Raw genomic sequence first — 20,004 nt, 5'->3', positions numbered from 1 at the left:
ACTCAGACTACTTATTCCATTCCCTGTATTTCGTTCTCTATCGTGTTTTTTTACTCATCATCTTATGTGCTGTATTCTAGATATTTTACCAACTCTATATTTTATTTAATAACTAGAGGCCCAGTGCGCAGATCCATGCACATTGAAAGGAAATTAATTAGAAGAAATATTTTAACATCGCTACTCGCCCTTTCTCTATAATAGAAGTGTCAACCAAATTCACGATCAACAATTACAGATTGAAACATGCATGTGATTGATGCCAGCGAGAGCTTTATATGTGTGTGTGTGTGTGTGTGTGTGTGTGTGTGTGTGTGTGTGTGTGTAGATAGGTAGATAGATAAATTTGCTTAATTCGACCTGCTTTCTGATTTAGCTAAACTTTTTCCAGCCCAGTGAAGCACCCCAACTTCTCTTTCAAGGAATTGTCAGCAACACAGCAGTAAATATCAACATGAAGCAGATTATTATTGTAGATCACCCAGGGAGAACAAAGGGTAAAATATTTAACTGCAGCAGTGTTTGACTATATTCTGCACAGTGAGAAAACCTGAAGTCATTTTTAAGGTCTACCATTTCTTACTTCTTTTCAGTCGGGTCAAGTTTCTAAGCTTTCTAAATCTCCATTTTCCGGCTAATGAAAAGAAAATAGGATTCTACCCAGTCTCCTACTACTCCAGGACTTATCTAAGGATCAAATGAGATGAGGCATGGGAAAACACTTCACAGACATTTGGTTACAGTGTAAAATGTTTGCACCTGGCTACAAAGCAAGTCATGTTCCTGGGCTGAAGAAACTCCAAGGAGGCTAGTCGCTAGGGACAGGAAGCCACGTTGCTACGTGACATCATTAACCGGCACCCCCAGCGACCGTTTCCGGGCTGGGCTGGGGGCCACACTTTGCGTCATGGGGTCTTGGCAGCATTAGCTGCGATTTGGTGGAGTGTCGCTCCTGGGTGGTGGCGGGGCCTGTGTCCCACTTGGGGGGGAGGTGAAAGTTGCTTTGTGGGCGCCAGCTCCGCAGTGCCGTTTCTTTTTAAATGGCCAGTGTGCATCATGGCAGCTCCTGTTTTGAGCGTCTGCCCCCTGGTGGTCAGTGCACATCATAGCTACCGGTTGGATGGACATTTAGGCGCACGCCTAATATGTGTGTGTGTGTGTGTGTGTGTGTGTGTGTGTGTATTCTTTCTTCTGCTGTGTTCATTGAATTTTTTAAAATTTTTAAAGAACTAATTTCCTTAGACATTTTATATGGTCATATTTCAAATGTGTCTATTTTTTTTGATCATAGTGTCCTGTTTTTATATAATGGTTTTTATTCCTTCTTTTGTCTCTAATTGTTTAAAACAAAGGCCAGTAATTTTTCTATCAGAGGACAGAGAGGCAATGCAGTAGGCTTTGCAGGTCATGTGATTTCCATCACAACTATTCAACTCTGAATTGTAATGCAGAGGTAGACCTAGGGAATCTAAACAGTTGGACTGGCTATAGCTCATAAGCTGTAATTTATCAACAAATGATTGAAAATACACTCCATTAATATCACATTCAAATGGTTCTCTTAACTCAAGTAGCTAAGAGTGGAAATTCTTCAGTTTGATGCATCAGCTGACTGCCCCTCATGGTAGGTTACTTTCTTGTGCTGGCATTGCCAGTTGTGACCTCTATATATGCCATCCTGTTGGAGGCCAGTGCGCCTTGCGTTGTAGAATTATCCTTCAAAGCATACTGGCTTTGCAGACCATGCAGCTGATATTTTTATAAAGGATTGCTTTATACATTATTGCTCTCAAAATAACCTGGATGAGTCTTCTGAAATAATCCAGTGCTTGGTGCTCTACCTGACACATGGGGACCCCAGAGCTATTGGTGCTACCCGTATCTCTATTAAATTCCCAGCACTATTATTATTCATTCTGTGTATTATAGAATGTACAAATATTGTACTTGCTACCACTTATGCTCCCCCAATTTTTTTAAAATTCTGGTGAATTAGACGAACATAAAATACTTCTTTATCTAGAACTGGTGCTCCTTTGAGACAGAAATATGGAAGCATTGAGTGAAGTATGCATGATGAAAATTAAAGACAACTTAGGCAAGTAGGAACACAAAGAAGCTTTGAGATTTCCTTCTGAAATACCATTTTTTAAAACATATTTTATTGATTTTTTACAGAGAGGAAGGGAGAGAGATAGAGAGTTAGAAACATCAATGAGCTGCCTCCTGCACATCTCCTACTGGGGATGTGCCCGCAACCCAGGTACATGCCCTTGACCGGAATCGAACCTGGGACCTTTCAGTCCGCAGGCCGACTCTCTATCCCCTGAGGCAAACCAGTTTTGGCTGAAATACCATTTTTAAAAGGGGTAGAATTAAATATATTCATGAATCTATATGTGCATATATATGTGCTCCAGGTATACATATATTTGTGTGTACACGTGCCTGATGTTTCCAGTCCATAGTAAACTCATGCCTCTTGCTCTTTATCACAGGACACTTGAAATGGACCAAAGCTGAGGACATTGACATAGAAACGCCAGGATCTATTCTTGTCAACACTAACTTGAGGGCATTAATCAATAAACATACGTTTGCTTCCTTACCTCAGCATTTTCAACAGTACCTCCTGCTTTTGCTCCCAGAAGTGGATCGGCAGGTAAGTGGAAGTTTAGACACTTGATATGAGTCGCTAGTTGTATTTATAAAGTGGCAAGTCTGTTCTCAAAGATGACTGATGAGTGGATGGACCGTTTTTGTAATGTTACAGTGTATTTATGTAATTTACATGCTTACCGCTAGCATTGGTGTATTTGTTTCATCTGCCAAAACAAAGCCATTTTTTATTATCAGAAGTGAACCAGTCCCAATTGTAAGATACAGCACATTGCAATAAAGTGAAAACAATAGACCTACCCACCATGGGAAGGGAAAGCAAAGAAATCAAACATTCCACCATCAAATACATCGTTGAAGTAGCTGCTCCCTGCCCGGAGGGAATAGTGAAGTGCAGCAATAAAAAGCCAGGGCTTCTAAGAAATTATGTAAATGTTTTTATTCTCAACTCTTTCCAAAAAGCATTTAAAATTTATGTTTGCAGTTGCCTTCTGAGAGCCTATCATCATGAATACGATTGCCTGTAAATAATCACCTTTTATCTTTCTTTTTGTACAACGGGAAATGCTTTAAGTGTCGTTTAGTATTTTTGAAAGGCCTCTAAAATAAGGAAATGCAAAGATAGACCCACAATAGCAGGCATCAGTCATCTTCTAAAGCTGTTTCCTTAGAAGAGGCCAACAAATTCATCACATAAGCTTTTATTAAATCTCACAAAAATTATTAAATGGTAAATAGGAAATTTCCTTGTGATTCTTATTTCAATAAATTTTGACACTGTATATTGTTTCCAGTTGATGGACATAGTGTGTGCATATTTATGAATTTGTATCTCTAAATGAATTCGTACCTCAAAATGATAGGTACCTCCATAGACTGATATGGGCGAGATTGATTCAGTATTTTCACATTACTGTGAATAATTTTTTTAGCTTTTTATTTGATTCTGTTTCTACTAACTTATCTCCTTTCATACATACTTAAAATTTGTTGAGCCATCTAGTTTTCTGTCATTCTTATAGATCTCTTTGGTAGAGATTATTGTTCATATCTGGAAAAATGCTATTTTCATTTTGGGAAGATTTGTGTTTGGAAGTTTGCCTTCATTCTATAAAAATTGTTTAATATTTATGAAATCAATGATTACATACACTCGAGTTGGATACATCAGCTATATTTCTAAATAATCAAAATATGAGATAGAAACAGATAAGCTTTAGGGGAAGGCAGAAAGTATATTGAGCTTTCATATGCCGAAGGAAAGAATCAGAAACAGATTTAAGATTGGGCCGAGAAATATGGGCAGAATTTGAAAATAAATGACGGAAGGTGAAAGGTTCAGATACAAAATCAAGAGCTACCTTTGTGGGAGACTGGATTTTAGGTGGAACTGTGCCAATGAATCTGGGGAGACAAACTAGAAGTTGATTTCGGGAGATTCGTGCGTATAAAGGCTAAGAGGTCTTAGAAAGTGTCCTCCCTGTGTTTGCAGTGCAAAGCCATAGAGGGCTTTTGAGCAGAGCTAAAATGTACAATATTGTTGCTCTTTAAGAAACTTACTCTGGCAGTACTAAAAAGGAATGCTAGAGATGGGAGGCATGAGGGTGGAAAAAGTGGTTAGAAAGCAATTTTAGTTGTTTCAAAAAGGCAAAATGAGGGCTTGAATTTGGAAAATAAGATTGAAATCGAGGAGGAGGATAATGTCATCATTATCTTCATCATCACCCAGTGGGAGCAATTTTACATTTTGTCAAGTAGCAGTTGCAGTAAGATATAGGGAGAAGCTACTGATGACTCTGAGATTTCAAGCTTGTGTGATTGAGAATTGAATGCAGGAATTAAGGAAAAAAAATACTTTTTTTGTGGTGGTGGGGACTGATTTTTTTAGTTACACACTATTTCCTCCACTTCAACATCTGTGTGGTTTATTTTGTTGGCAATTTGGCCTCCAACTCCTAGAATAAGATTTGGCATATAAAGGATAGTCAGTACATCTTTTCAGAATAGAGAAATGACAAGTTGTCCTAGGTTTAGTCAAATAGCTCAGTAAGCCAGGAGGCCAGCCTCAGCAGTTTCTGTTACTCAGCTTTTTCTAGTCGTTGTGAGAAATATAAACGAGCAAGGCACAATACCTGTCCACAAATAACAGTTAGTTCACCAGGAAATTATTTATTCAAGAAATATCTATTGAGCATGTATTATGTGCTTCGTATACATTGCAAAATACAGAGGATACAAGAGTGAATCTTCTAGAGCAGCAGTTCTCAACCTGTGGGTCGCAACCCGTTTGGGGGTCGAACAACCCTTTCACAGGGGTCCCCTAAGACCATCGGAAAACACATATATAAATACATATTGTTTTTGTGATTAATCACTATGCTTTAATTATGTTCAATGTGTAACAATGAAAATAGATCCTGCATATCAGATATTTACATTATGATTCATAACAGTAGCAAAATTACAGTGATGAAGTAGCAATGAAAATAATTTTATGGTTGGGGGTCACGACAACATGAGGAACTGTATTAAAGGGTCGTGGCATTAGGAAGATTGACATCCACTGTTCTAGAGGAATAACAGAGAAGAAAGACAGCCTGTGTTAAAATGCTGTACAATATACACTTTGCTCATTACTAGGAACTAAGTCTTAAAAACTGGGTGGATCTACCCCAAATTTAGCATAAGACACGGGAAAGTAATATAAATGCCAAAATGGAAGAATAAAGAACATCCCCTGAGTGTCCAGAGGATAAAGAACTTCAGTCTGAAAGTAGTCCTGGAGATGATTTCATGGTGGAAAGGATAATGGAACCCTGAAGCACTAATAGGTGTTTCATCAGTAGAATCAAGGGACAGTGACTCTTACAGAGGAAGAGCGTGCCACTTACAACGACCTGAGTACCAGGAGATCCAGCAGTTCATTGTGCCTGAATGAGGGGGGAAGAGGTGGATGCTGTGCTGACGGGTTGTTAGTTGACCACCTTGATGACCTGGTTGCAGACTACGCTCTTGGAACTCTTTCTCAAAGGAATGGGTACCATCAGAGATTTTGCAAATGAGAAATGGCATGCGTGGAATAATGTATACAAATATTTTAGTGCCTGGACAGAAAGGAGGGGAAGAAGATCCTAAAAGATGAATAAAATGCAGTCTTCATTTTCTCTTAAGAGCCAGTCGCCCTGTGAATGATGGATGGGACAGGCAGAAAGTTAAGGCTCAGGGATACTGGTTTAGAGACCATTGTAGTAGTTGAAAACAGAGATAAGGGTCTGACCTTGGGCTTTTGGCCTTGAAAGAGAACAGAAAGGACTGAATTCCAGGCGTATTTTCAACCCAGCCAAGTAGGAAGACATGAGAGATTGCCTGGGAGATGGGGTTGTGAAAGGTCTAGAAGGCAGTGGGGATTTTATCTCGGGTGACTTGGGAAGACAGAAGGGCTCTGTGATCCTATCAGCATTTGGTACCAAGGAATTTAGAGCTCTTCTGTCTCTGTGTCAAGATGAGCAAAACCCTCGCTCCTGCTACCAAACTGCTGATGTTTCAGTTTCGCTTATAAATATCCCAATGGGAATGGACACCACTCTTTTCTGGGACAGAATCCGATCCCTAGAAAAGGCACCGGTATGGGAATCTGATTGCATAGATTTACTATTTGAGCCAATGGGAGGCACTCTAATTATGTGGAATACCTGAGAATTTCACTGGTATGAAAGCTGTCTTCGCATATTTTTTACAACATCTGAGATTCCCAGCTTTCTTGTTTCCTGCCTTTGATTTCCCCAGGTTTCTGCCTGATTTCTCCCCCAGCGCCACCCTCCCTGGCCTCCTCCCCTGGACCACATAAAGCCAGGTTCATTGCATTATGGCATCTTCAGAATACAAGCCAGGCTTCCCATTTCTCCTGTCAGTGCCAACTGTCATTAAGCTAGCCTGTCTGGTATTTTGTTTTCCTATATTTGTACTTTTCTTTCTTTTTAAGAAGGTATTTTTATCTTAGTTTACACTTTTTATTTACTCCTAGTTGTTTTATAACATTGTCACACTTCATTTTACTCTCCACACATTATGCTGCAAGGAACAGAAAATCAAACTCCAACTGATTGAAATATAAAGGGGATTTATTGGCTCAGGTAATTAGAAGCAAGAGGTTCGAGTGGGCTTCTGGTTATTGGTCCTGGTTTCAGTATTTATTAAGGACCCATTTAATTATTATTAGTGAATTAATTTTAAAATCGTCTCCCTTCTTGTTGGCACTATTCTAAACCTGAATCAAAAAATCAAAACGGGTACTTGCCTCTCAGTTCATATTCATGAAGAAAGTACTTCTATTTCAGTATTTCAAAGAAGACCTGGGATTCACACTAAAGGTACTACTTGGGTCACATGATCACTTCTAAAACAATGATGCTAGCCAAGACAATGGACTATGCACAGTGGTTTAAAGCATGCAGGCCCCCTCTTGAACCTTAGAGGTAAAATGGTGCACTGTGGTAGAGGTCAGATATACTTCAGAAATCTGGCTTTTAAGAGGTTCTATTAGAAGGATATGTCGTGGGGGTGGGATGGGGAGAAGCTTGCTAGTCAGTTAACAGTGCCTACTGTAGGGGCGGGAATAGGTGTTGAGTTGAGTTTTAACATGTTGGGTTGAAATGCTTCTACTATATCAGTGGTTCTCAACCTTCTGGCCCTTTAAATACAGTTCCTCATGTTGTGACCCAACCATAAAATTATTTTCATTGCTACTTCATAACTGTCATGTTGCTACTGTTATGAATCGTCGTGTAAATATCTGATATGCAGGATGGTCTTAGGCGACCCCTGTGGAAGGGTCATTCGACTGCCAAAGGGGTCGCGACCCACAGGTTGAGAGCCGCTGTACTATATGAAATGTCCAGAAACGATTGTATGTTCAGGTTTGGGGACTGAATAAAATTCAGTGAGTGATAACATCTACGTGGATAGCAGTGTCAGCCGTGGGATGTGAGGAGGCTGGGAGACATCATTGTCATCCCAGAGGAATACATATATTTGTGAGAGAACGTGAGAAAGCGTATGGGAAGGAGCCAGGGAAAAGATAGAAAATACAAGTCCGTGAGAAATCGTCCGTGTGGAGTCACATGCAGGCCACAGTGGCAGATGGACTTTAGGAGGTCATTGAGGGAGAAGATGCTGTCTTTCCTTTGTTCCTTTAGCTCTGTCCTCAGCCTTCTTCGCTCTGCTTGGCTCTGGGAGGCTAACTCACGCATGGACTGCTGCACCCGGAGGACCTGTGCCTCCTCGGTTTTTTTGTTTTTTGTAATTTTTGAACTTTCAGAAAATTTAAAGATATCTAGAGAATAAATGTCCATCCTGATGACCCATCCTGTCGCCCCTCCCAGTACATTGTGACCCGAAGGTTGTATTTTCCACAAACAAGGATATTCTCTTCCATATGCACAATCCAAGCAATCACGATCAGACATTTAACAGTGATCGTTAGTACCATGGGATTCTTCGACTCTATTTAGGTTTAGCCAGTTGTCCCAGTCATGTCATTTTTTAGCAACAAGATCCAGTTCAGAATCTGTCATTGCATTTAGTTGTCATGTCTCCTTATCGCCTTCATTCTGGAACCCTTCTCCAGTCGTTCCCTAGACTTTCATGATTTTGACACTTCGGAAGTGTGTGTGATGTTTCCCTGTGATTAGATTCACATGAAGTATTTTGGGGAGGAACGTGATAAATGATGCTGTATTCTTCTCCTTGTAGCTCTTAAGTGGCACACGATTTTGATTTGTCTCAATCCTGATGGTGCTCACTTGATCATTTGATGAAAGCGTATCTGCCGCGCTCCTCTGGTGTAAAGTTACTGCTTCCCTGTGGTAATTAAATCATATTTTACGAGAAGGTTCTTTTAAACTGTGTGAATATACTGCTCTTCTTTAGACTCTCCGTGTATTCACTTATTTATACCTGTATGGTTTCACTGTTTCCTGATTTCTCAGTAGGTTCTTGTGCTTGACTGTCCCGCATTTGGTCACTGGGAGCCTGTTCAAGGGGCTCCTATGTCTCTAACATTGTTCTTTGAGCACTTTATCACTTTGAAGGTCATCAGACAGTTCCAGTCGCATCTGCATTTTATGTGCCCCAGCCCTGGAATGTACCGCTTGTCTGAGGGGCCATGTTCCCTTTAGTAGAGGATAGTATTTAAAAATCAAGGGTTCTCAAAACATGTGCTCTTCACTGTTAGGGTGTTGCTGTTCCCAGATCTAGGACAGAGTGATGAAATATCTGGATGTATTTCTAAGACAGAGCTAGGACATCTGGATAGAATATCTATACTAGTATATATAAAAGCCTAAGTGACCAAATGACCATTTGACCAGTAGCTATGATGCACACTGACCAACAGGGGGCAGACACGCTCAATGCACAGGCATGGAAACATGGAATAGACTTGATGAATCTCAGAGGGAAGCAGGGAGGGGAGAGAGCAGGAAGAGATTAACCAAAGATCTTATATGTATACTAGAGGCTTGGTGCATGGATTCGTCAGCCTGGCCTGCAGGGATCAGGCTGAAACCGGCTGGGTGCATTGATCGAGATGGGCCAGACACACCCTGGAGCCCTCCCGCGGTCCCTCCCGGGCCCTAATCGGCCCTGATAGGGGCTGGGCAAGACAGGCTGGCCCCTGTAAGAGTCGGGCCGAAACCGGCAGTCAACATCCCCCCAGGGGTCCCAGGTTGTAAGAGGGCACAGGCCAGGCTGAGGCACGCCACCGATGCACCGGGCCTCTAGTGAATACATAAAACATGTGTGTGCTCATGTATGGTGTGTGAACACCTTCTTACATCTGTGTTTTGAAAACAAAGAATACCTTATAGAAAAAAAAAAAAGGGCATGAGCCTAGTCACGATAGAGAAATACAACACAGTTTATCTCCATGTTTATTGATTATCTCTGTATCTCATGGTTCACCCCAGTGTTCTCCCTCTTCAAAGCTGCCTTAGACTGACAGTGAGGAACCTTAATATACTGAACATTTGATGAGACCCCTTGTAGGTAGCCAGTCTTCCCCCCTGGTCACCGCACCTCCCCTTGTGGATGGTCTCTTTCCTGCACAAGGGCTCTCACCCCCAGGCCGCAGTAGGCAACCTTCCCTTCCCACTTGACTTCTGACACTCACATCGGCCACTCCTCGTGCAGGCGCCGTCCTCACCATGCTGTTTCTACAGCCACTTCCAGGCCTCCCTCCACGTGGACACCTGCCTCCCCCACAGGTCCTGGGATTGTTCTCTGGGTCATCGTGGGCCCTCTCCACCACCTCGTGGCTCAGAGGCCTGCATTACTTAAAACCTAAGGCCAGAATTGTTCAGGAGGGGAAAAAGAGAAGGCCCCTGGATTCTAACTGGGTTCAGCTTCAGGGGAGCCCAACAGAAGTTTGGGTGAAGGAGGAGGAGTGGGACTGAGCCTCTCATCTGCCCTGTGTGGCCCACACCGCTGCATCCGCTGACCAGCTCCTATCAGAGGGTCCTGCCCACACAGCCCTCGCTACGTTCGGTGAAGCCCTTTGTCCCTTGCCTTTCAGGTTCCATACCAGCCCGTTATCAGCTCTAGTTCACGGCACTGTCCTCTGTGGGCACGCAGACCACACCTTTATGAATAGTCTCATACATGTACTCTCCTCAAATCATCCTAACCTGAGGATGCCTGCTAGGCCGCCACCTCACTGACAGCCCTTTTGAGGAAGTCACAGTTCCTACTCTGAGAGGCATTGATTCCGGAGGAGATGGAGATGTAAATCCTGTAGATACAGAACACGCCACGTGGTGGTAAATGCAGTTTTATGCAACATCCAGGGGATGCTGATATTGTCTGTGGGTGGTAGGAAGGCTGCAGAGAAAAGGTACCATAGGAATTGAGGTCTCAGAAGATGACGGAAGTTGACCAGGTTAAGAAGTGTAGTGGACATCCTAGCACAGGAAACAATATGTGCCCGTGACAACATTGATTACTTGCAATTACTTCTACATAGGTTTTCACTCATCCTTACAATGCCTCCCCGAAGGGTCTGTATATTAACCCAACTTTCTCTACTGGAAGCGGAGGGTCAGGGAGAAACGAGGGCTTACCCAGCGTCTCCCAAGTAACAACGTGGGAGCCGGAATTTGAACACAGATTTGTCTGATCCAGGTCATGCTCTTTCCCCTGATGATGCTCCCTGCCCCAGGCCACAAGCAGACACCCATATGATGTCTATCAACACATAGCTGAGACTGCTGGGTTATAGGGTAAGTCAAGTAGAAAGGTGGTTTGGAGCAAGCCTTTAGAAAAAGCCTCGTAGGTCTGCAAGCAACGTGGAATGTACTGAACATTTACATGTGACCATGACGTGCTTGGAGTTGCAGCGTAGGAAAGGGGCTCTGTTGGCGGAATGAAGCGCGATGCCGAGGGAGAGTCCCCGAGCTCCACCTGCCTGTGGTTCGGCCACACTATTGCCGGGGCTGACCAGCAGCCCTTGAACGACGGATGAATGGATTACTCAGACACAGTTTCATTGTGGGGGAGAGGGCTAAGGGACGGCCTGGCTGAATGTTAGGCCTTTACTGGAATGTTTATCTTTAGATACAGTCAGTAGGGTGAGTAATCTTGGGAGGACACATGTGTTTACATTGCACTCTAGGCAAGGGCATCCAGGGATTAAGCATAAGATTCCAGTAAACACCTGGGGGTCTGCACATGCACAGACTTGTTTGGGAAGGTCAAGGAATAATTAGGGGCACCGCCTTCGACACTCCCCTAAGTCTCCCCTAAGTCGGAATTCCGATAAACAGGGCAGGCGGCCTTCCACACACTCCCTTTTCTCAGAATGCCCTCCTGACAAACTTTCCAACCAAGTCTCCTGTGCTCCCCAACACACTATCTGCCTTCCTGTCCCTCAAACCTAATTCTCTCGGAGCCTCCGTGCTTGCTATCAGCTCTTCCAGAAACGCTCTTCCGGTATCTTCTGACAAGGCCAGCTCACTCTCACCCCCCAAATTAGTGTCCATGGCATCGCCTCCCAAGGACTCTCCTTGCCTCCCCTCCCATGGAGCACACCCTCTTTAGTTGTTTTCTGCCTTATTTTCCTGTGTATTTCCTTCCCTGTGCTTTCCTCCTGAGAATAGAAGCCCCTGGACAGTAGCTCTGTCTCTTCTGTTCGCTGTGCCTGGCATGTAGTAGGTGCTCAGTAAATGATGAATGAATGAATGAATGAATGAATGAATGAATGAATGAATGGGTATAGGCTGGGCAACCACATATTAGGCTAGGTTAGTATGTCCTGTATACAGAAGAACTTTAACCAAAGCCATTATAGAATGAAAAGGAAATGCCTGATGTATGAGGCATTGTAGTAGTTCATTGGGGGTGCCAGAACAAAATGCAGATTGGGTGGCCCCAAGCCAGAAGTTTTATTTTCTCACAGTTCTGGAGGCTGCAAGTCCCAGATCAGGGTGAGGTAGATGTGTGTTTAAAGGAAGAAGTGCATGTAGTTGAACAGTGCTCTATAGAGTCTCAAAATCTGGTCAGGCTCAGGTAAACATGTGGATCAAACGTCCTCTCCTTGGCCGCAGCCCTAACTTAGGTTCAGAATCAAAACCAAAGACACGAGGGACCGAGCAGCATTGGGCCCTGCCAGTGAGCAGGTAGACTTGTAGCTAGTTCTTCAGTCCCCACGCGGGAATGCTGGTTTAATAAATTTAGTGCTTGGGTTTGAAGCCAGACACACCTTTGTGCTCAGCTCTCTGCAAGATCTGCTTGGAGGATTTCTAGGACCTCCTGGATTATACAGAGCACACCCTGCCGGCTCTAAGGATGTGTACTTTATACACTGTGTCTACACAGAACAATCGTGTGACCTTTTAAAAATCTATGACAGCTGGTGGAATACATTTGAAGTAAAGTGGAGTCATATTTAGGTTTTTATTACACTTTCAAATGGAACATCACTGATGAATAGGTTGTTGTCATTTCTGTCATTGGCATCGTTTCTAAGTGAGGCGCATTTGGGGCCATCAGGGCTGTTTCTCCAAATACGTACAAGACGATCCCCAACTGCCTCTAAGTAAATGACACCTATTATTTTATTTTTTGTTCAAATGGCAATTGCAGCATTTCAATGCACTCTTCCCGATCTCCCGATTTCGTCCTGCAGTTATATCTGTGTTGCTGAGGTCTGTTCAGTGATTAGCCACAGACAGATACGCCCTGTGTAGGAGCTTTGAAATCCTGCCTCGCTCTGTGCTCTCCAGGTTTCCGCACTCACTGGCAATAATGCACGTAATTTGAACGGTGAATGTCATTAAACGGAAATGGAACATTTATACAGTCCCCTTTGCAGAGAGTTTTGGACTAGGAAAATGAATGCACGTGTCAGACATTTTAAAGCACGCGGGGGTGTGATTTATTGATATCTGTTGGCACCAGTGTGTATATTTAAAGAAGTCACGCAGCCTTTATAAATGCAAATGGGAAATGACTTCCCATCTTTTTCCTCGACGGAAATAGCTCAGACATTTGCAATAATTCAGACGCTTCTTAGAAATTGCTCTATGTACCGTATATATTGATTTAAAAATTATACAGTTATTTCATTCTACAAATAGCGTATATAATGAAATGTCAATTTGCCTAACAGATTATAAAAATTCAAAGGTATTAAGGATATGAAAAAATACTAGGGTCTTAAGCCTTTAGGTAAAAGTAAGTGTGTGCTTGAGATGTAATTATTTTAATGGGACTGACACTCCGGCGTTCACCTGCGTCTGAAAGCATATCTGAAGGTACTTAGGAAAGCCAGCGTTCCCTCCAGCCCCAGCGGCTTCCCGGGGATGGTCAGTCATTCAGGGCCAGAGACGTCCTTTTAGACCCCGCCTGGAGATCTCCATTCCTGGCATTTGGGCGTTAAGCTTATGAAGGGAAGCGGCTTCATTTGAATAGTATTCATTTCTTAACTAACTGGATCATGAACCTCGAATCCTGTTTGTCGGTATCAACTTCAATGAATGTCAAATGATGAATCAACTGGATTGGATTACAGATGAACAAGTCATTGCATGTAATAGGCAATCGGACAAACAGCTCATTCCAGCCCTATGCACGGAGGAGCACATGCTCACGTAAGCCGGGGAGCACCCCAGGCTGTGCATTGTACTACTTCTTCCTCTTTTATATTGGGCTCCTGAGAAGGGAGTGTTTAATCAACTGCCACCCTTCCCATATTGGGTTGTTACATATGTAATATTGGCATCTCATATTTACACTAGAGGCCCAGTGCACAACATTTATGCACAGGGAAGGGGGCGGGGAGTCCCTCAGCCCGGCCTGCACCCTCTTGCAGTCCGGGAGCCCTCAGGGGATGTCTGACTGATGGCTTAGGGCCACTGCTGCAGAGGCGGGAGAGGCTCCTGCACCAGCCATGAGCCCCCTGGTGGTCAGTGCGCATCATAGCAACCGGTTGTTCCACCATTCGGTCAATTTGCATATTAGCCTTTTATTATATTGGATAATTACCTTTGTTATCTTATATAGGTAACTTAATAATACATGTACATGTAACCCTCAACTGTCAATTTATGTGAGCATGGAGAATAAGGAACTTTAACCTCATTTTATCAAACAAATGACAAATGATTAGAATAGGAGGAAGGGAGTCATGCATGGGGCAGATTATATGTAAGTGTCTGTCACTGTAATAAAGGACATTCTTGAAGTGTGTCCAGCACAGCCAGGGGTGAACCTGAGGAGGGGCGGTGGAGGGTTAACAAAAACAGACAGGAGAATACAGTTGGGGCCAGGTGGATCACTGTGTCTGGATGAGGAAACAGTGACACAGTCTGTACGGAGCTTATTTCATAGTCGGAGCACACAGAGCAAAACAAGGGCAAGATGTTCACAGTGTTCTTGCGAGTTTCAAATCTGCTTCTTTCCTGTTGTTGCCATTCTCTGAACTCTATCAAGCTTTGTTTAAGGCAGCACTTGCTGCATCCCCTGCAGCCCACATCCCTTAGCTACCTAGGACTGCAGGGTTGGACTATAAGGTCAAGCTTACAACCATAGCCTTTTGGCTATAATTGTGCTGGCAGGGCTTTGCCCTCCAAGCTGGGGCTTGTATGTGGCTTTGCCACAAGTCAGTCCGAGGCTTGAACCTGCCCGAACGCTGTAGCTTCTCTCCACAATTCTAATGCCAAGGTCACCAGAGGCCTTTAGGAACAGGTGTCATGCAGTGACTCACCCCTAAGTCAAGGCTCAAGGGTAAGAAGGAAGAAAACGGATTTCCTTATAAATCACCTTTAGAACTCCTAGTAGGTGTGACACACTCGTCAAAAATAGTTGCCTGAGGAAATCCTTGGGTTCCCTTTGCACCATTTATTAAAGATCATTGTCAAGGAATAAAGAGTCAGCTGTAAGCTTGAAGTGAATGCTGAAGCAATGTCTGAATGTTTGGACTAAGGTGGTGCTTAAGTATGCATAGTCAAGTCTCATTATTCTATTATATTTCTTTATTAGTCCTGGAATCCAGGGGAAGAAGCCAAACACTGTGAGGAATTTCTGCAGGAGATAATGGTTGGGGGGCGGGTGGGGGGAGGACAGATTGAGCTAAGAGGTTACTAAAATGAAAGTGGGTGCCTGGAAAGATTGGGATCTGACTGAAAGGACTGTAGGTTTCCCCCCCACAAAACCAGCTCTGAGTGGGCAGGGCCAGAGGCAGGGTGAGCCACAGTGGAGCGCATCTCTGCCAGCCTCCTACTCGGGAAATGTTGCTTAGGCTTTAGCCTCTAAGCAGAGGGTACACTGCAGAAAATGCTCCCGCCTTTACTGGCTAATGGGCTGCTTGTGTTCTGTGTCCAAAGGCTGGCTGAATGGTTAGCTAAAGGGAGGCCTAACCTCACCAATGGATCCTTAAATATATGGTTAAGACGGTGTTTGTTAAAGAATCCATTCCTACTCCTCACAAGTGCCAAAACTTACTTGGGCAGAGAGCATCCATGGAGCAAACATACACCGTTTCCTGATCCCTTATGTGAGCCTGGAAAACATATACAGGGTCCAAGAGTTTCTGGTGGAAACCATCTCGATACCTAATACAGATGCAACACCTGCTGCTCCGAGGACAGGCATGGCCGCCATCACAGTCTTGCTGGAAGTCTCTTCGTTCCTTTTCCTCATCTCTCATTAAACCATGATATGTTCCATGTCGTGAGTGTGTACAGTATTCTTCCTGACAGGAGAGCACTTTTCATGGTAACTTTATCATTATTTGGTGTAGTTTTGTTTATATTTGCTTTGGGGAATGGGGTAGTCAATTTGCACTAGGTTTTCAAATTACATTTGTCATTTGTAAACACTGCGAGCCTACTTCTAAGAGTTTCCTTTCCTTGCTAATCAGTGGGATAAGATGAATGGGCAGTGAGAGGGACTGCACTCAAGGACTTTACAATCTCATTTGGATCACACCCAGCCCTTTGGCTGCATCCCTTGCTGCCTGATGGCTGTATTTCAACAATGCCCGGGGGGCATAAATGTCTCCAGGGTGGGACTCAGTTAAGTCAGACCTCCTCTGCAGGGCCCTAGGAGAGCACTGCTCACGCCTCTTTGCCTCTTTCTCTCTTTTCTCGCTGGTAAATGAGGTGGCCTGAGGGTCAGCTGGCTGCTCTCAGCTACCAGCCTCCTCTTAATTGCTCACCAGCAGAAATTCCATTCCTTTGAAGAGCACCCTTGGCTTGAATTTTTCTCTGCTCCATTTTAAAAAGCAGTTACTTCGGGGAGGCCATAGAAGCTCTCTGTTCTCCGGGCTCCCTTCCCACCTGAGACAAACCTGGAGCCACGTTCCAGAGCTGGTGACAGGAGTCATCCCCCGACTCTAGAAGCAGAGCACGGGTGCAGGAGGCAGCCTCTGTCTGGCCTGCTCGTGTTGCCTCTGCGGGCGTGGAACCCTCACCCTACGAGTGAGCTGGAGCAAGAGCCTCCGGGGCCCAGGATCCTTGGCCTGCCACCCCCCGGGCAGAGCCACCACCCTCGGGAGACCTGGAGATCGCTGGGTAGAGAAAAGGCGCCCTGGCCTCTTGGCTGTGCTTGCCAGGAGTTCAGCCTCTGCAGTTCAGGGCTGGAGGGGATGAGAAATGCCGCTGGCCTGCCTCTCCCATGACTCACTGCCTTCCTTCCTGGGGGCTGCGGAAGTGGGGGCCCTGCCTTCTGGGTACAACCCCAGGAGAAGAGTTTCCCTCGGAGGAAACGGTGGGGTGGAGGGAGTGGGTTTGGGCTTAAGTTGCACAGACTCTTGTTGTGGTTACAGAGATTTAGAGGGTTTTTTGAACAACTGTTTTCTCATTGGCTGTATTCCAGAAACTTTAAGTGGTGTGTGAGTGCTTTTTAATGATTTTCACTATTATGGTTATTTCACTGAGTTCCTCACATCCCCATTCTGAAAGTGGAGCTCTGCTACCTTTAGAATTTTAATGAAATTTTATATATGGTAATAAATAATTTATTTATAATAAATAGTCTGTAAAAATAAGATTTTTTCTGCTGGATTACTAAAGCATTTAATAAGTAAACCATCTTTTTCACAGAAGTGATATATTAGTAATGCATGGATGTTTTGATATGAGCCATATGTTCATATCAGATAATTTTTTTCAGTAAAATTCAGATTAAAATCTTATCTCTATGAGCAAAACACCTCAAGAAAACTGCTTTATATTCTTCCTATCATCTTAGATTACATTTTGCATTCAGACTTCAAAGAGAAGAGTTGCAGTATTGCTAAGCTTTTTTATATCACAGAAGGTTGTAGAGAGACAGTTGAATTAGAGTATAGATAATTTAAAAAACAATACATAGAGTTTGACAGTTTTCATTAGTAACACCTTTAGCAATTGTTTAAGTACTTTTTCTTCAAAGCAAGATATTTCTTTTGACTGTACATTTAACTTATAGTTACTTTTCATAATTTTGAGGAGTTTATATTTGCTTTGGAGAAAGGGATAATGAATTTATATTAGATTTTCAATGGTGACAGTAAAATTGCACTTTGCAACTCATAACTATTGAGCCTGTTTTTAAGTACCCTATTTCTTTGGTAGCCACTAGGAATAAAATTAATGAGTGGAAGCGTGTACTCAAGGACTTTACAATCTGGAAGAGTCTGATATACAGCCTTCGAAAATAGTGCGAGAAGTTCTAAAACAGAAGAATGCCTTTGAAATGGGGGAGTTCAGAGGTTGCAATGCTACTTAGAATATGTTTCATTTATTTTTCCTGCCTAGAGTAAGTTTGTATCAAAACTTTAGAGATTTGTGTTTATTAATTGATGTTTTAGTGCCAAATTTTGGTTAAGTCTGGTGTTTTGTACATAGAGATAACATTAAATAATTGGTTAGTGAAAGAAAAAATTCATTAATGGATAGTTGATGAAATAAACCATCTTTTATTTCAAGTGGTTCAATTTCTCTGTTTTCTTTCATCTCCTCTTGGGATTGTTTCCAGAAAGTTACTTTTGTACTCTGTGTTTTCATTTAAATTATTCATCTAATGTTTTATCTATTCAGAGATTCCATTGAAAGGAAAAGAAGGAAGCTAGAAAAAAATCTGTTAAACAGGATTGAATAAGCTCTTATTGACACTCAGATATTGTTTAATATGTTTTCAATAGCTTAGATATATTTATTATATTAATATAACTCAATATATTAATATACATTTGGTTCTTAATAAATATGGCATATTTTTTGCTTTTGGGGGTATCTTAAATACACATGCATATACTTCATATTACAAAAGGCAAAACAACTTTATTGTGTTTTTAATATACACTAAATATGTTTCATTGGGGAAGGAAAACAAGGGTTACCATCCCACCACTTTCATACAGATGCATATCCAAATCCTGAAGATATGCTGCATTTTAAAAAATATATGTTTTTGTTGATTTTCGAGAGAGGAAGGAAAAGGGGTAGAGAGAGGGAAATATCGATGAGAAACATCGCTCGGCTGCCTCCTGCACACACACACACACACACACACACACACACACACACACCCCAACTGGGGATCGAGCCCTCAACCTGGGCATGTGCCCTGACCAGGAATCAAACCATGACCTACTGGTTCATGGTCGGATGCTCAACCAGCTGGATGATATGCTGCATTTTAAAAAAAATTTAACTGAAAATATTTTCCTTACACCAAATGTGTTTGACAACTTTATTTAAATTTAATGATGTGGCCAATTAATTACGATAAGCTTTAACTTTATGTAAAAGGAGCCATATTCACCAGCAAAGTCATGTTTTTACTCAAGATTTTTAAAAACATACACCACACAACAGATGCTTGTAGAAAATGTATTATTTATGCAAGCTCCCCAATTTACCTTGGCCATTTCTGAGTTTATCAACCCTGGGTCTTTACTGGTGTCACATTCATTTTTCTTGCTGGTCTATAGGTCAGCTATTTCTTACCAGGAGGGTGTAATGGAAGGAAAACAATTATTTCTTGATTTTTATATGTGTTTTTTAAAGTATAACATGCATACGGATAAACGCCCATCTGATAGTTCTGTAGTTTTATGAATTTCTAAAAAGGGGGCACACCCTTGTAACTGGCATACAGATTTTTTTTTAAAGGGGGACCCTATCCTATTGGGAACTCTTTGTGACTCACTCGAGTAGTGGGTTCACTCCAAGGAACCCACTATCCTGACTTGTGTAACCATCAACTAGTGTTACCTGTTTTTGAAGTTTATGTAAATGAAGACATTGTGTGTACCCTATTTGTTTCATTAAACTTAATATTGTTAGTGAGATTCACATATTTTGTTGTATGTGGCAGTGGTTAATGTAGTATTCTCATTGCTGTGTAGTAGTCCGTTGAGGAATTATACTATAATTTCTCTATTGATTCTTTTGGTGGATTTTTAGGTTAATTTTATTTTGGAGCTATTTTGAGTGGTATTGCTCCAAACAAACACTTTTTTCTCTATTTTTTTTGGTTGGCCTAAGAACAAAGTATTTGGGTTGATGCCTACAGGTCTAATTGCTGGGTCATAGAATTTGCATATAGTCAGCGTTTGAAAGAAGTATGCAACAGCTTCCCAAAGTGGCTACCCCCATTTCACGGGGAATATATGAAGATGTAGGCTATTCCATATTCTTACCAGAACTGGGTATTGTCAGTGTTTATAATTTTTTATATTTTGGGTTTAATTTGCATTTCTCTGATGACTAATGCAGTTGAGCAACATTTTATATGTTTGTTATCAAAACATACTGGTGACTGCATCTAATATATAGATCAGTTTAGGAAAAAATTAAAACTTTTACCACATTGAATCCTGTAATCCATTAATATAGTTTGTTCTTC

General features: G+C 42.4%; 1 protein-coding gene across 1 annotated transcript in view; it reads left to right on the top strand.

Moving 5' to 3' along the window:
* ASXL3 (ASXL transcriptional regulator 3) overlaps nucleotides 1-20,004 on the top strand; it is a 104,738-nt gene that overhangs the window by 43,955 nt on the left and 40,779 nt on the right. Inside the window, exon 6 of the mRNA XM_059707379.1 lies at nucleotides 2,499-2,662. Coding sequence (XP_059563362.1) covers nucleotides 2,499-2,662 — 164 coding nt within the window. The remainder of the gene's footprint in view (nucleotides 1-2,498; nucleotides 2,663-20,004) is intronic.

This window comes from Myotis daubentonii, chromosome 8, assembly GCF_963259705.1.
Source record: "Myotis daubentonii chromosome 8, mMyoDau2.1, whole genome shotgun sequence".
NCBI lineage: Eukaryota > Metazoa > Chordata > Mammalia > Chiroptera > Vespertilionidae > Myotis > Myotis daubentonii.
The sequence above is the reverse complement of the archived record's forward strand: the minus strand, read 5'-3'. Positions and strand labels throughout refer to the sequence as shown.